We start from the raw sequence: 17,250 nt of genomic DNA, 5'->3' as shown, positions 1-17,250 counted from the left end.
CAACCCCTATAGTTGCCATGGGGGGGGGTCTCATCACTCTGTACAGTGGGATTGATGGGGACCCATATCACTCGCCTCAGCAGGGACCAATTCCTTTGTGTATCTGGGGGACCCCATATCAATTCCCACAGAGGGACCTGATCCCGCTGGGGCCCTGGATCCTTCTCCAGAGCAGCACCCAGCGCCATGGCTGCCAGGGCCTCCCTGTGTTACTCCCTGCAGGCGGGTCTGATGGGAACCCGGCCTGTATCTATCCCATCGCCGGGACCCACCGCTCGCCGCCTCAGCGCCGCTCCCCGCAAGGCCCCAACCCCCAGCGGCCTTCACCCGCCCCCGTTACCTGACCTTCCGCCCAGGTACCAGTGTTCGTCCCCCCCGCCCCGCCTCCTTCTCCCCCGAGTTTTCCCTCCTAGTTACCAGGCCCTTGGTAACGGTTGCTAGGCCAGAGTGGTAGCGTTACTTCCGGTCACGTGACATTCATGACGGCTGAAAGCGGAGGGGCCCTGGGCAGTTCCCCGCCCACCGCGAGGAGAGGGTGAGGCGCATGCGCTGCCCGTGGCTCCAGTGGCGGTTGGGCTAGGGCTCTTTGTCTGGCTTCCCCACCCTAACGTAAGCGGCGGACGGCGGCGAATTTGCAGCCTCTGGCTTCATCCGGTGTAAACGTGGAGCCGGAGTGGCCCCGCCCCGGCTGTGACTGCCCCGACACAGCTGGGGGCTGATGGGCACGGGAGTGAGCTGCCCACGTGGCCGCACCCCCAGCTGGGCCGCCTCTCACCCTGGCCGGAAGTGGCCTTCATCAAGGGGGGGCTGTGGGGCTGCTTACTCTTTGGGCTTGGGCTTGGGCTTGTGACCCGCTCACGGGGTGCCCTGCTGAGCCTTCTCCTCAGCGGGTAACAAGCCGTTTTACAAGAACTTCTTAATTAACCTTTGCCACATCTCAGGGAGGTAGCCAAGGCCCGAACCTGCCATGAGTTCCCCAAGGGGGCAGGTGTATCTCTCCCCCCCCCCCCGTCCCCCGCGCCCCCCGAGTTCATTGGAGGGTCGAGGCCCAAGTATTTCTCTCATTTGACAAAGCAGTAAAATGAGGAGAAGAGAGGGTTTGTTTTGGTTTGATTTTAAACTTGGAGCCGATTACCCTAGTATCTGGATATTCATAATTGCTAATAAATATGAATCTCATTGGAGCAAATAACTGTAACCCATTTCAGGCAGGTGGGTGCATATACCATTCTTTGCAATCTTATCTCTGGCATTGCAAAATGATTCCAGTTGTATTAAAAATAAATACCTCGCAATCTGTTAATCATCCACTTGTAATGTTTATTCTTTTTCAAAATCTGGGTGTGTAAATTGAGTTGCAAATGTAAAAAATTTAACTTTTATATTTCTTGTTTCATTTTCCAATATGGGGTATGTGAGCTGTTTTGTGTTTGAAAACAAGAGCTTAATTCTTGTGACATTCTAGTGCAGCTCCCTTGACTTCAAAGGAGTTACTCTTGATTTACACCTGTGTAATATTCCGATCCTGAAAAGATTTGTGCATGGGACTTCAATGGAACTACTGTATACACAGCACATACAATTAAGTATGTGTGAAAATCTTTGCAGTATTGAGGCCGAAGAAAGAGGAGAACTAGGTCCAGAATGTGCACTTTTCTAAGGTTAGCAACAGTGTCTGAACAAGATGATTTTCAGGAAAACTCTGGATATTCTATATACAAGAATTATTTAATAAAATGATGATCGAATAGGATGGAGATTGATCTCCATACACAATTATGCATACTCCATTACAGGGTTTCTTTTCTTGAAAGTGGAATATTGTGAAATGTGAATGAATTGCACACAGATTGATGCACTTGCCCAGTCAAGATTTCTGGCAGTGTTACAACATGAAAACATTTCAGATAGAGCAGGTGTGTCTTATAGGCCTGGCTTTATATGAGTAATTGGATATGGGTGAGGCATTATTTTTTGGAAGACAGGATTGTGGGGGTAAATGGATCAGCAGGATGGAAATAGAATGTCTGTACTAGCTAAGATAAGGGGGAAAATCCAGGGAACCATTTACAATGGATAAAATGTATGTCAGGAAAATAAAGCTGAGGTAAAGAGTAAGTCATACTTGGACAGTGTGTACAGCAGAGCATGCTGTACAGTACAGGGATTGGTTCCTACAAAGTAACTAAGCCAATCCCAAAACACACGACACTACGTAGAGTAAATGCAATGTAATGTGTAAATGTATATGAAGAAAGAGGTTTGCTGTGTAGCTTTGGATGTGTGGTACACCTACACCCATCCCCTATGAATCTAATCAACTCAGCATAGCTTGGCTATGTGCCAGATAAGGAAGCTAAGTGGCGAGACTGGAGTCAAATAGTTCTTGGGGAACCAAGTGTAAGAGGTCTTGGGGGAATCCCAACATGTCTATTCACCTGTGTTTATTAGGTGAATTATTATTGTGATTATTTGAAATGGAACAGACAAACCCCATGAAAGGCTTCCTAAAATGTACATCACAAATTAATTACCTCTGTTTGCTATCAATGCAATTTAAAGTAGTGATTATATATATATATATATATATAAAGGACCATTTTTCAAAACCTATAGTCTCTTGCTAACTCTGAAACAGAGCCACGTGAGCAGAAAAAAATAGTAACTGAGGTCTGTGAATGAAATTGATATGTGCAACCTGTGATTTTCTAGCAAGAGAACATTTGAAAACCAGGGATTAATATCTAGGTAGACTTCAGAGCATCTGGCATTGTAACCTGCTTCTTGGGTTATCTGTGAGTTACAGGCAGGCCCACATACAATGGATTAAATTATGTTCTGACTTATATCACACTGAACACTGAAAACAACTGGGCTGCACAAGTTGCAGAATTTGTCGCAGTAACTAGAAATCGTAAATGTAATACTCTGCATTTCTGTCTGCTATCTTAGGTGAGCGCCTTCCTTCTGAGGAACTCAGAGTACTTCGAAAGTGTTAATTAGTTCATCTTGCAGCAATCCAGTAAGTAGCATCATGATCCAGATTTTTAAATGGGGAAACTGAGGCCATGGAACTGTTATGTGATTTTCTCAAGGTCAACCATGAGTCAATGATAGAGCCAGGAAACAGAAGACCCAGATCTTCTGACTCCCGGTCTTGCCCTTTAAAAATTAGATCAGGTTCCTTTGCTACCAATAGTTTTTATACTCACTGTTAGCAATCATAGTTACTTACTAGTTCCTTGGAGAGATCCTCTTTGGCATGTGTGGTTTCATAGTCCTTTCTTCCAGGGATCCCATACTATACACACCCAGCTGAAACCAGCCAGAATGCTATCTCAAATTTTCCCATCCCATAGTCTGGCTCCAGTGCCAACAGGCCAAAACAGAACTTGAGTTCCCTAGCTACCGGCCCCCCCGTCTGCTTAGAAAATCAAACTTTGTCTCCATCTCAGGGCTTCCTGGCATTACAACATAGTCCATGAAACTTCACACTCATGTGAGAGGGATGATGTATTCATCATAGCCTAAGGAGAATTGCAGGCAGGAGGCAGTTGGAATATATGAATCACATAGGTGAAGCAGTATCTGGATGGGGTCCCACAAAACATAGGCAGGTGCTTCTGTGGCTCTCATACAACCCCGGGTGTACCATCCAGATCCCTGGTATAGTGTCACAGGCATTTGAACAAGGGTTCTTAATTTTATTACAATGGTACATAATATATTTATCCCTAAATCTTTTATTCAGGTGAAACTCCCCAAGGGATGAACTTTAGGATTGGGTTTAATATGGTTTGAGCTATTTCAGAATAGTTATAGTGAGGGCTGCTTCTAGAGGCTAGAAAAGTAAAAAACTGGGCCTGAACAGAAATTAACGGAAGTCCATTAGATCTGCAGACACAGCCCCACTCCCCCTTACAGACACACACTACCGCATGCCTTTTGTGAATCTGTGAGGGGAGTTCATCTGTGAAAGCCAGCAAAACAGAGTGGAAAGAAACCTCAGCAAATAGAAATCATGCTCAACGGCAAAAGAGAGATCACCTTATATGGGAGCATCCAGGGGCTAGGAAATGTCTGGCCTGGCTGCTAAGGTCAGATCCCAAACAAATGGAAGGAGTTAATGTGTGTGTGTTTAGGAAGAGAAGAAGACACTCTGAAGAGCAACTCTTCGTCCCAGATGGAATCCAAGTCCTGTTGTTTTTCCTTCTTGTTATAAATAAGGGGACATGCACTTACATCTGACTGGGTTATATTAAAATTCATTTCTGTATGACTTTTCAAGTACCTAGATGTATCACATGTTTTGCTTTGATCCATCCCAGTCTGAGTTATTTTTTGCATCACACTTTTCAAAGTTTGTTGAAATGCAGCTAATTTTCTCAACATAGTATACTATAAGCCACAGCAGTCTGGGACAAAATCAGTGCTGGCATAGGCAAGGTCCACTGTGACTCTGATTTTATGAACTGTGCCTGCTTACCCCAGTGGCTAACTTTCCCCTATTTGGTAGGGAATTGTAAATTGATTTTCAAGAAACATTGCCAACTTAAAATGATACTTCTTTCTGGATTTCCTGTGCCTACAACTGTCACACGTAACACCTGAGAGATGACTCTAAACTGAAAAAGATTAGAGGGAAAAATGCCTGTGTGTCTTATTTGTTTATTTTGTGTATATGTGCCTTTGGTTTTGGTACGGGTCTTTCACACAGCAACAAGGGGGAGAGAGAAATTGGCTCTCTCAGCCTCACTTATGAGTCTCATCTGGTGTAACTCACATACTGAGGGTCTGTTTGACCACTGCCGTGTGCCTTCTGGGGTCATTCGTACCAGTGCAAAGTGGGCATAAAGCACTAACATTCCACTTTGGTAGTGTTTCCCAGCCACTTTATATTGGTGCAAAAGAGCATGCAAGGTACAAGGCAACAAAGAATCAGGCCCTAATGTGGCCAGAAGAAGGTGTAAACTCTGCCAGCATAGTCTCCTTTAGACTCATCTCTGCATTTAGACGAAGCTTTTCAAACCTCGGGGGCACACTCAGGTGTGTCCTGTTAGCTTTTCTGGATAGATAAGAGCAATGCAAAGTTGCTACAATGGATTTGGACTATTGTACAGTGGGGACGCTGTCTTATGGTGACATTTTGGCTTGTGTTGATGTAACACTGCCCTCTCTTGGAGAAGGAGGGTGGCCCTCTACATAGCACAGTGCTCAGCCTCTGCTGGCCTGGGAACTTCTTCATTTATTTCTAAAAATGTCCTATGAATTTGGTGTTGATGAGAGGGGCTGGGTTGACAGCCCTAGATTTATAAATAGAGCACGTACAGCCCTGGAAGAAGTAGTTTAAGCTTCCTCTACTGTACCTATCTACAAGGACAAACCCAGGGTGAGAGGAGACCATTCTTCTTGGTCCCTTCAATCCTTGGCCTCTGCTGAGAATGCTAAGCTAGGAGCAGCTAGTGCCATTGGTGGGCTCTGTGATGTGGATACCTGTCTCCTGGGAACTGGACTGACACTGATTTCATAAACATAAACTATGAATCACCACAGCATCCCTGGCAGGTAAGTATGTATCATCACATCTATTTTACAGAAGAGGACAGGAAGCACCAAGAAGGAAAGTGAGTTGACCAAGGTTCTCCAGGGGTGGATTCTCCATCTCTGATAATTTTTAAATCAAGAGTGGATGTTTTGCTAAAAGATCTGTTCTGGGCATTATTATGGGGGACATTCTATGGTCTGTGTTATACAGGAGGACAGACTAGATCAGTGGTTCCCAACCTTTTTGGCTCAAGGGCCACAGTTATCATTTTTACAAGCTGGAAGAGCCACCAGTCTCTGCTAGCAGGCCCCCCGCCCCCCACTGCAGCCAGACAGAAGGAGTTCCCTGGCTGCAGCAGAGAACCTGCATGCGTCCTCTAGCCCTCTGCGCTCCACCTGGGTCCCTAGGCAGTGGCTCCCTTCTGTAGCCAGAGGGACGGGAGATCAGTGCTCCCCTCCCTCTGGCTCCAGCGGGGACCCCAGCACCTATGTTCCTAGGCCAGGGGGAGGGGAGCGCTGATCTCCCATCCCCTCGGCTGCAGCAAGGATCCTGCTTTTAGCCCTGTGGAAACACGCTCCACCTGGGTCCTTAGCCAGTGGCTCTCTTCTGCAGCCAGCAGGAGGGGAGCTGCGGGCCACTTTGAAAGCCCCCGTGGGCCACTTCTGGCCCCCAGGCCACAGGTTGGGAACCACTGGGCTAGATGGTCCAATATCTGAAAAAGAACATACAACAAGCCAATTACAAATGCTGGTTTAATACCAGATCCTTCCTGTTCTGATGTCTCTACCCCATGCTGCCTTCTGTCAATGAAAACAGAACAGTTGAACTGTAGTCGTGTTTGGGTGGTGCTGTGGAGCAGAGCTCCTGACACAGGCTGTGGGCTGCTCTGGGCAAAAAGCTCTGGAAGCCTGAAGGAGAAAGAGATGGACAATGCAGCTCTCTCCCCCATCTCACATCTCTCAGGCTCAGTGGATTTCTTAAAGCTCACTAGCTTGGGCTAGGGTAGGTGAGAGGCTGCTGCTGGATTTCCACTCTGCTCCTGCTTCAATAGAAGTCTACTGAAAAACTCCTATTGATTTCAGGATCAGTGCCTTCACCACCTGTTGAAATCAGTAGGACTTGAGGGCACTCACCAGCCCTCAAGAGGTGCTCCACAGCTCAGGAGCTTTCAGCGGTCGTCTGGCACATCCAGATTGGTTCAGTGAGTTAAAATTTCCAGTGACCAAGTGGGTGAGGTGATACCTTTTTATTGGACCAACTTCTCGTCTCTCTGACATCCTGGGACCACCGTGGCTACAACAGAACTGCAAACAAGATTTCCAGGGACGTTCAGAATTTGACAACAGAAGGATTGTTGCTGAGAAATTAGATCTTGGAGCCCAAAATTTTGATAAGAACAGCCAGGCTATTTGGGGGACATCACAGGAGTATTAATGCATCGGACACTTGGGATTTTGCTTGTTAAAAATCCTGAATATTCAGAACATTAAAGCACATTTGCAATGTCCAATCAAAAGGAATTCCAGAAATGTTCCTTCTCTGAAAACTGTCTTTGTGCAACATAGTGTGGGTGGCTGTGCATCATTGTATTTTAAGCAACAAACGTTGGGCCAAATTCATCCCTTGTGTAATTCCATTAATTTTAATGAAGATACAACGGATTAATATGGCCCTTTATCTTTTGTTCGCTCATAGGTATAGCAGCTGGCATTCTTTACCCCATTTTCTTGCTACTGATTAACCATAATGAATTATTTTTCTTTAAAGAGCATAAAGTTTCTCTTATTTAGCTTCCGTGTCAGTAATGCAAATGGTTTTCTTACTGTGCCTTTAAGTGGTGTGGTCTGCCTAAGGGGGGGATGTGGGGGTGGAAGTAGACAGAATGAAACAGCTACAGTTCTTGAGAGCATAGATTTCACAGGAAGTTGTAACAATGGCTGCATTTTGCAGTTTGAAGAATTTGTGTGAATACGAAACTTCTAAAGTTGTCCGTTTTCAGAGCATTTCCTATGGGAGTTTGAAATGGAGCTTCCACATGTTTGTCTTCCTATATGTTTGGTAAGTTAAAAGTGACCAGGTGAGCAAATGTGTTTCTTATGTGGGTGATTGTCTGAATGGTTAGGACTCAGCCTTCAACATGTACAGTGAAATTTTTCACTCTGTGCTAGAGGACCAACATAAATAAGTTGTTTAGCTGGTCTTTATGGTAACTGCGGGGATACGATAGAGTGTCAGGGAGTTGTCTGCTAGAAGTGTGGTCCTTCTTGCAAATTCTTCTCTCATCCTCCTAGTAAAAACTCCCTGAATGCAGTTTCTTCTGTCTGGTTTCATTTACACAGTCAGTAGAGTTACCTGAGATTTACATTGATGTAACTGAAATCAGAAACTAGCCTTGAGAGTCCAGGACTAGATCTACCATTCAAATAGCACAAAGGATCATGCAGGGCATCGAATCTTAGGAACGGGATTCAGGCTATTAAGTGTATAGCTGTGGGACCATAAAGGGCAGATGTTTTCCTGTTTGCCTTAGAACCAGGACTGCTTTCAGTAACAGTGTTTGCTGAGCAGTGTCTTCAGTTGTTCATAATAAAGTAGGTTTGATTCTTACAGAAGGGTGCTTTTATACATTGAGCAACTGCTACCGATTTCACTGACCATAAACAAGTAAGAAGTTCTACTGCCTAATTAAGGCATTGTTTCCAAATTGTTGCTGAGAGCTGTGTCCTCACATAGCCAGACTGCAGTGGCATGAGTGTCCCAAATCACTCTTCTCAAAAGGGAAAGGCAGCGTGTAAAAACACCTCAGAGATAGAAAGGTAGTAGATTAGGAGTGATTTTAAAACAGACAGTTGGTTTGGTCAGTCACTTCTCACTTACGCATTTTAGACACAGTTTTTCACTCCTGAAATTTGTTATGTTTTTAACTGAAATGGTGTTGACTCCAGGCAGCTAAAACACAGACTTGTTTGTGAAAGCAAACCTTTTTATCTGACATTTATTTAATGTGGAAAGTGTCTTCGGAACTTGCACAAAAGCTTTAGAAGCTGCCAGCAGTTTCATGAGTTTGACACGTGATATTTGCACACCACATGTCGCAGGATGCCAGTGACCCTTAAAGGGTTACTGTCCACTTTCAAAAACATATTGTAAACAAACACGTTTTCTTTCGGATGTTATTGGTCACGCATGACTAGATTATTAACGGAACGAAAATGTTCAGGCCAAAGTTTTCCAGAGTGGTTAGTGATTTTGAGTGCTTAACCTGAAACATCTGAAAGACCTTGATTTTCAGAGAGCAGGTGCTCAGCACTTGCTAGAAGTAAGGACTCTTTAATGTTCTTAATTTGCGGATCCAAAAAAGAGATATCCAGAATCACTAGTCACTTGTTAAACTCTTGTTCTAAAATCCAATTTATGAGTCTCTATTTATGCCCTATGTTTACTTTTTGCATTTCTCTCAGCTTGGAAAGAGAAAATACATCAAGGGTGAAACGTTCAAAAGCGCGTAAATGACTTAGGCGTCTGTCTCGTTTTCAGAAGTGCCTTAAGCACACAGGGGTCTAAGTCTCATTGAAAGTCAATGGAACTGAGGCTCCAAAGTCACTTACTCATACCCCAAGACATAGATAGGGACACTCTGAGGTTCTTAGTGTTGCAATGGTTGGGTTTCAGAGGCTGCAGAGGTGGGGTGAATGGCCATCCATCCATCCATCCAACTATTTAACTGGAATAAAAATATTGTGTAATGGCATTTCTATTGGCCTTAGATTTTATAAAAACTTGTTCTTACAGCATTTCAATATTAGGCAAAATTGAAGTTGTCAGTGTCCCTTTAAGGATAACAGTAGCACATGAAAACCTTGCTTTTACTTTAAAGAGAAGCCTTTCAGATTAACCCTTTACCAAATGAAGATGACAGTATGCAGTCTGAAGAGACCTGTGATCTGCGATTGATACTGCCCTTCGTGGGTATCCTGTCATGTGCCCTGGCACAAGAGAGAGTGCAAAGAGAGCTGTTTCAAGCCCCCTTGTAATTAGTGGGAAACTTTGCCACTGATTTCAATGGGTCCAGGATTTCACCCTAGTAGTACACAGCTTCACAGTGTGATTGCTCTTCTGACATACATCAGTGCCATCCCATCAGAGTCAATGGGATTGCCGTGGTATAACTGAGGGAGAGGTTAGCCTGACGAATGCATCCAACGCATGGTAAGATCTCAAATTCCTTTAAAAAACTGTAATATGGCTTTTCATTTACAGTGCACTTTTTCTAATAATGAAGCCAAGAAATGACTGTTATTTCAACCCATTTCAGTGGGTTCATTTGTGCTTTCCATTTTGTCTGGTTAGTTATGTGCTTGTCACCGATAAACGGTATCAGGAAAAGGACTCTGTGATCAGCTCAGTTCATACTAAAGTGAAAGGAGTGGCTCAGACTGACTCAAGAATCTGGGACACAGCAGAATACACTATTCCCATGCAGGTGAGTCTCAGTTTAAGGTCAGCGCAGTGTCTGACTTCCATTGACACATGCTGTTGCTTTGTTGGCATGTGTCTTTGTCCTGCTGCTGAGTGGTTTTAACATATCAACAAGAGAGGCAGTTGTATTTGTGAGCATGAATTGAGGAGGCTGTAAATTGGAAGCATTAACTTCTAGGCAGAGAAAAAAATAATACTCAAAAATTTCCTTTCATGGGCTTTTAAGAAACTTGATGTTGCTATCACAAACTAATTTTGGTTTAGTAACAGCAAATCTAGGAAAAAATTCAGTCCTGGTGTAATTCCACTGAAGTTAATGGAATTATTCCCAGTTTACATTAGTGTCACTGAGATCCAAATATGGATCCTCTACTGGTTTTACAGTGGAAGAACTTTACTGAATTCAATGGAGTTACTCCTGATTTCCATGGGTGTAAGTGAGATTAGAACCAGGATCATTGTCTTTAGTGGTGCCCCTCTGCATTAACATAGGGATGACTGAGATCAGAAAGTGGCACATAGTATTTTATTGAGATTCATGGTTTTCTTTTCTTTCTGCATAGGGAATAAACTCTTTTTTCGTGATAACCAACATAATTATGACAGAAAAACAGCTTCAAAGTAATTGCCCTGAGGTAACTGCATTTTGTAAGTGATTTTCCAGCTGCATAACATAGCATTCTTTGGCACAATTAATCTGTAGCAGCCGTAAACATTAATTGGTGGCTCATCGCTATATGGCAATTCTGCACAAGTGAACATTGCTTTGTCTTCCTTTGCTTCTTTATCTCATTCAACAACATGCAACAACTAGTCTAGTTACACTTCTTTTTTTCCCCTCCATCCTTTTGCTTTTCTCAGTGAATCAACTGGGACTGTGTGATGTACCACACCAAAGACCCTGCAGCCAAACTTGCACCTGGGTCACACTTTCCCCATGCATTTGTTCCTCTTGTTCAACACATCTGGATTCACCGCTGGTATAAAGTGCAACTATGAGGAACAGTGGGGTTGGAGAATTGTTACCAGCTTCTCTGCAGTGATCTGCTGTGCTGTGCTGTGCTACAATTCTAAGCGGGATCATGCTTGGGTCTTTTTCTTTTATTTCTGGTCAAAATGTGTAGCCAATTGCAGTTCTCTGCTGCATTCATTCATATACTTATTAGAAGAGACCTGAGTTCCCAGAAATGAATAGACTGTCATTGACTACAGCATTTATGTGCTTTTAACAAACAAGGAGTTAAACAATCCACTGTCAGACTGGCTTGTGCTCCATATCATAGGTGAGAATTCAGTGTTCGACATGGAAAAGGATACAAATGATAGAGAAGGAAATGTTACTGCAAACCAAGGAAAGTTAAAAAACCAAAAGGTATCTGAGCCTCTTTATCCCATCTGTTCTGTTTTACAGTTTTGACGTATAAGATAAACCCAGTAATTATGTAATACATAAGTATGGACCAAGACGTGAGGCACCGAGACACAAAAATGCATGCAGACTTCATGCAGATCACTTTCATCACAACACAGAGATCACACCTGTCTTTGCAAATCGGGTATTTGCACATGCAACAGGATATTGTGACCGGCATTTGTGATACTTGGATGTGAATATGTGAGCACAAGAATGCATGTACATTTTTGAATGTGCAAGCGGGCCTCAATTCAAATAATGTTTTTAAAACAAGCATACATAAAACACACATCTCAATCTACTCTTGATGAGCTTGAAACAGAGAGAGAACTAAATTCCATGCCACAGTAAGACATGATATCTTGCCGTATGTGTTCAAGCTTGTCAAAAGCTTGTATTCTAGTCTCTGTACATATCCTAAGTCACTGGTGCCAAAGCATCAGAGTGATACCTGAGAACTGCAAAGAGAGAGAGAGAAATGATAGAAATCAGCACACTTGCTAATTGTGCATTGGCGGAGATTTGATGAGGGGAACTCAGCAAACCTACTGATGCTCTGCAGGGCTACATGTGGAACAGGAACATGAATCTTTTCTTGAATTCTTTTGTTGATGCAACTTGAATCCCTCAGAAGCCTTTGGTTTCTTCTGATGATACTCAGTTTTAAAAAATATTGGATATGTGAAGTAATTAAACTGGTTAATGGTCTATATTGTTCCCCTCACTGCCAGTAGGATTGCAGCTGGGGAGGTGGCGTGGATGTAACCAGAACAGAATTTGACCCATTGTCTCAGATGCTCAGGGCTCTTAGGAACAACGTCCTTGCATTTCCTATATCTTTGGTTTGTTTTTTTAAAAACAGGTGCACCAGACAAATAAATCTCTCGGCTAACTCCAGTGAAGCCAAGATATTACACCTGAGATGAATTTGTCCCATTAAGTCTTTGCTTGTACTAACCTTCTCAAAACCTTCTTAAGCACCAAGCAGAGTGAATGGGTTAGAGAAGAGGGCTGAACTTCCTCTGTTCTGCGTCTTGCTCTCTGTGATTTCATCTTACTTTTTGCCATTTCTGTGTAGAACATTTTACAATAGCAATGGAGAGGTAGATATTTACAGTGGTCTTTTATGTTGATGTTTTTTCAGTACCCCATTGCCAAAGCTGTCTGCTCTTCTGATGCAAGCTGTGAAAAAGGACGTATGGACCCCCAGAGTAATGGTACATGTGTTCTACATTCAGATTTTAAAGCTCATAGCAGGTGGTGTAATGCAACTGTCTTTTGTTAATAATTATTAGATGGTCAGCGAAATTAGGGGTACTAGCCTTGGAGAGTTTGCAACTGTTAGCCAAATTCTGCTAAGAGATATACTGGTGCAGCTCCCACTGGGAATTGTGTAATGCATCTCTCTGATTAGGGAGATGCACCATCAAGCACAGTGGGTGGTGAGGAGGGAGGCATAAAGACAAGAGTGGGAGAAGGAAACAAAAGGACCTGGAAGGAGAGTGACATGCAATTTGTATTCACTCACCTGAATATTTCCATCCTGGGGAGAACTTTAAGAATAGGTGGGAATGGACAGAGGGATCACAGAGAGGGTGGAAGTAGAAGGGGGGATGCTCATCAGATGCCACAGTACATACAGGGCCTGCTAAGAATTTGTGAGATATCCATCAGATATCCTACCTTCTAGGACATTGACAACCAATGGGAGCTATCTCCGATGGGGTATAATGGTTGGCCTGTGTTTCACTGTTTGAGCGATGGTATCCTGTTGAGAGTGTTGTGGGGTGAAATTCTGCACTCAGCAGAACATTCTTGCTTTCATTTGTTCATGTTGTTTAATTAAGCAGTTCATGAAGATGTTAATATTCTTCTAATTTACCTAAGAACTCTTAAATCTGGCACAACTATGGAGAAAATCCTTCACCCACATCCAAAAGTGCAGTATTGATAGGGGCAATAGGGGGAGTTAAGCACTGTCCATGTGCAGCGGAAGCATGGATCTGATAACCCCTCCGACACCTAGTTCAGCCCACAAAGAGCTGCGAAAATCAAAACCTTGACTCTGATTTTTAAATCTCTGCCCTGCCTGTGTGTAGAGATCCAATAATACTTTAAGACTGTGTTTTCCAAAAGGCAGTCAAACCGTGTGTGTGAGCTCAATAATAGCGAACTTCTCTTCGGTACAGGAATTCAGACAGGAAGATGTGTGAAGTATAATGCAACAATTAAAACCTGTGAAGTCTCTGCCTGGTGTCCTGTGGAATCAATGAAAGGCGCCCCGGTGTAAGTAAAAATGTTTAAATTTTTCTGTAATCAATAAGGGCCATATCCTGCAAGACAATAGGATCTGAGGATGCTTAGCACCTGGCAGAGGGCCCTCATTACCTTTGTAAACACTTGTTTCTGACCCAATTCTTCTTATTATCTCTTACTTTTATAAACCAAGTACCAGCAATTTGCTTGTAGTGGCTTCTCCTTTCTTCTGATCTTGCAGTGAAGTAATAAGCCCAAGTTTGTGATATCACAGTCTGTTGCCATGTGAACAATTCTAGATGTCACAAATTTGTCATGACTCACTACAGGCATTTTGATAGTTAATGAGGAAGGCAAGGAATATGGTTATAATAAAACATTTGATTTCACTCGCATGTGCAATGCTAAAGTATTCTCCACTTGAGGACCCAGGATATAACATTGCTTCCATTGACCCCTGATATGTAGCAGTTTTGGAACTGCATGCTCAAGAAACTGGGTCTCTTGTATTAAACTAGACCTTGCTGTTTAGAAAAGATATATAGGGCAAATTCTCTGCTAGAAGTAAATTGGTGCAGCTATTTTGACCTAAATGGAGCTGTGCCAATTTAAACAGGCAGTGTATTTAGACCATGATATGGTTTTGCTTTCTTCTCCCCTCAGTTACCGCTGCATGTGATTTGGTAGGCTTAACCACAGAGAATAGGATAGCGTTTAATAGTCCAGTTGTTGAACTGATGCGTCCACACCACAAAAGCCAGCAGCCCAATTAACATTGATTTGCCCTCTTGTTGGCAGTTCCAGCAGAGATGCCAAGGATTAAATAGGCCGGGGAAATTAAACTCTCCTCACATCCCAAGAGGTAAGCCCTCCAGGTTGAGAGGCTCGCATAGGGGAAGCTGCCTGCGCTGTCCTTGCTTCATTGGTAGAGGACCCCATGATTGGCTTAAATCTTCTCTCATTGAAGTCAGTGGTAAAATTCTCACTGGGGTAGAGGTCTGAGCCCTTTTGAAAAATCCTTCCTTAGGGCTCCAATTCTGCGTGCTGCTGAGCAATCTCAGTTTCTGTTGCTTCAATGGAAATCAAAGCTGGTTAACATCTTGCAAATTCAAGTCCCAAATTCACATAAAAAATCAAGACAATGGGAATTCTCCCACTCTTGCAACACTCATGCAGGGCAGCTTAATAAACACCAAAGTTGTTTGAATGCTTGGTTTTGTTTCAGTGCATCTTCAGTGAATATTAAATATTTCCAAATGTCATGTTGCTCAAGCTGATAGCTGCATGCAGCAAGGAGGAGATTTTGCCTTTATTTACATTGCACAGTGGGCATAGTGCCCATGTTGTCTGATTTTCCTCTAATACATCAGTGATTGCTCACTGCCAGGAGACCAAAACTGATGGACCAATAGTCTGAGACAGGATGGTAAATCACATGTACAAAGAATTCTTCATAAAATTCTCTGGCAAGGAAAGGGTTCATGGCAATCACTAAATGGGTGATTTGAGTATTTCTTTGCAACTTGAATGAATAACTGAAAAAACCTGTGTGGAGTTTGAATCCTGATGCCTTCAAATCTTGACCTGTGGGTAAAATATAGACAAAACAATAAAAACAACGAGGATCCTGTAGCACTTTAAAGACTAACCAATTTAATTTCTGCAGGCATAAGCTTTTGTGGGCTGTAACCCATTTTGTCAGATGCAAGAAATAGAAATCAGATAAGTGTGTGTATATATATACATCTAAGCCTAAGGAACAACAATGAGGGAGTTAGGTATAAGCAAAGTCCATTCAGTTAGAGTAGTTGAGGCCTATTCACAACCATTGATTAGGAGGTGAGAATGTGCGAACAGTGACAATTACTTCTTGTAATGAGATAATCATTCCAAGTCCCTATTTAGACCCAGTTTAATTGTGTCAAGTTTGCATATGAGTTCCAACTCTGCAGTTTCTCTTTGAAGTCTGTTTTTGAAGTATTTTTGTAGAAGTATGGCAACTTTCAGTTCAGCTACAGAGTGTCCTGGGAGATTGAAGTGCTCTCCGACTGGTTTATGGATGTTACCATTTTTTATGTCTGATTTGTGTCCATTTATTCTTTTGCGTAGTGACAGTCCAGACAAAACAATGTTGGCTCTTAGCTACACACTCAGTTGCCTTTTTTGGGCAAGTTCCCTTGATCAGGAAGTTTTGTGCATTATAAAGGGTGCCTCCCTTTAATTCCTTTTTGTGATGGTTGAAACTGAACAAAAACATAACTTTTTTGGCAAGAAGGTTCTGGTTTGTTTGTTTGGGTTTTTTTTGCTTTGATTGGTCTCCAGCTCCATGCAGTGCAGGGAAAAGTGATCTGGATAAACTGATGTAAGGACAAATGTTTACAGCACCATCGTAGAAGAGGTCTGGCGAGATTCTCAGGTGTCTGTTCTGAATGCATTATAAGCAGTTTCAGATTTATGGATTCATCTGTTTTTAGTTTTGTGACGCTCAACATACATTATTCATATCTTGACCATTATAAATTGAGCACTGGTTAGGAATTCTAATGGTTCAGACAATATCCCAAAATGTTTAAATTTGGGTTGCAGCTGACTCTTGCTTTTTCAACTTGCTTAGGAAACATGCTGAAAAGTCTGTAATTGACACCGTGTATCAGCTTGCCGAAGTATTTCTTGTCTTTGCAGGTCTCTAGCTCAGAGACACTGCTGCTAATATAATGATATACTAAGGAAGATGCTCCAAAGTACTGTCTTTTGGATGGGTCGCTGCTTCAGGGACCATTTGTGTGTCCACTTTTGGAGGCTTTCTAGGTGAAAATCAAAGCCTTCTGGCCCATTATGAAAAGCGAATGGGAGAAGCCAGTATCTTGGCTGACTTCCTCTCTCAATAAGTTATTTTTCAAAGCTAATTTTGTGCTGGTGCCTGGTTGGAAACTGAATTCCTCCTTTTTTTTTTTTTTCTTTTCCCCCCCTCACCAAGCAAGGGTGGTCTGAGCAAGCTTCCTTCACATGATATGACTGAACTCTGACCTGGAGGGACCAACTCCATGTAGGAGAGTGTGGTTCAACATCTCATTTTTATAATCTGTGCCAACTGTGGTTTAAATGTCTGTGACAAATCCATCTGTCTACTGGGAACTGCAATGAACACATCAATTAATGTCCCATAAGCCACAGCCATCATATAGTAACATCAGTCACTGCTGATCAATGGCCAGATTTCAGTTGGCGATCCCCTATTATTATTTGTGTATTACAGTAGCATCTATTCGGAATCAGGCCCCATTGTGTAGCTACTATAAAAACAAATGTAAAACACAGTCCCTGCCCCCAGAGAACTGACAATTTAAGTGTATAACTAGAACCAAGAAAATTATGTATCCCATTCTCAATCCCCCGAGCGATCTAACTCCATGTTCAACCCATTATTCTCAGTATCATGTTCTCCTACTGACAATTTTCCAGGTAATAGAAAAATAGTATAACATTAATTGATGTATTTAACTAAAGGAAGATAGTTGGTTTAATAGCTTTCATTGTACTTGATATGTTCCTCTTT

At 42.7% G+C, this 17,250-nt stretch overlaps 1 protein-coding gene across 1 annotated transcript in view; it reads left to right on the top strand.

Annotated features, from left to right (window-relative positions):
• Positions 1-7,478: 7,478 nt before the first annotated feature.
• LOC137147599 (P2X purinoceptor 7-like) overlaps positions 7,479-17,250 on the top strand; it is a 40,351-nt gene continuing 30,579 nt past the window's right edge. The window contains exons 1-5 of the mRNA XM_067539934.1: positions 7,479-7,603; positions 9,896-10,028; positions 10,588-10,659; positions 12,583-12,655; positions 13,628-13,724. Of these exons, the coding sequence (XP_067396035.1) occupies positions 7,479-7,603; positions 9,896-10,028; positions 10,588-10,659; positions 12,583-12,655; positions 13,628-13,724 (500 nt within the window). The remainder of the gene's footprint in view (positions 7,604-9,895; positions 10,029-10,587; positions 10,660-12,582; positions 12,656-13,627; positions 13,725-17,250) is intronic.

Source organism: Emydura macquarii, unplaced genomic scaffold, assembly GCF_026122565.2.
Source record: "Emydura macquarii macquarii isolate MOO-44397 ecotype Brisbane River unplaced genomic scaffold, CSIRO-AGI_Emac_v2 contig_554, whole genome shotgun sequence".
Lineage (NCBI taxonomy): Eukaryota > Metazoa > Chordata > Testudines > Chelidae > Emydura > Emydura macquarii.
Note: the sequence above shows the minus strand (reverse complement) of the source record. Positions and strands in the feature narration are given on the sequence as shown.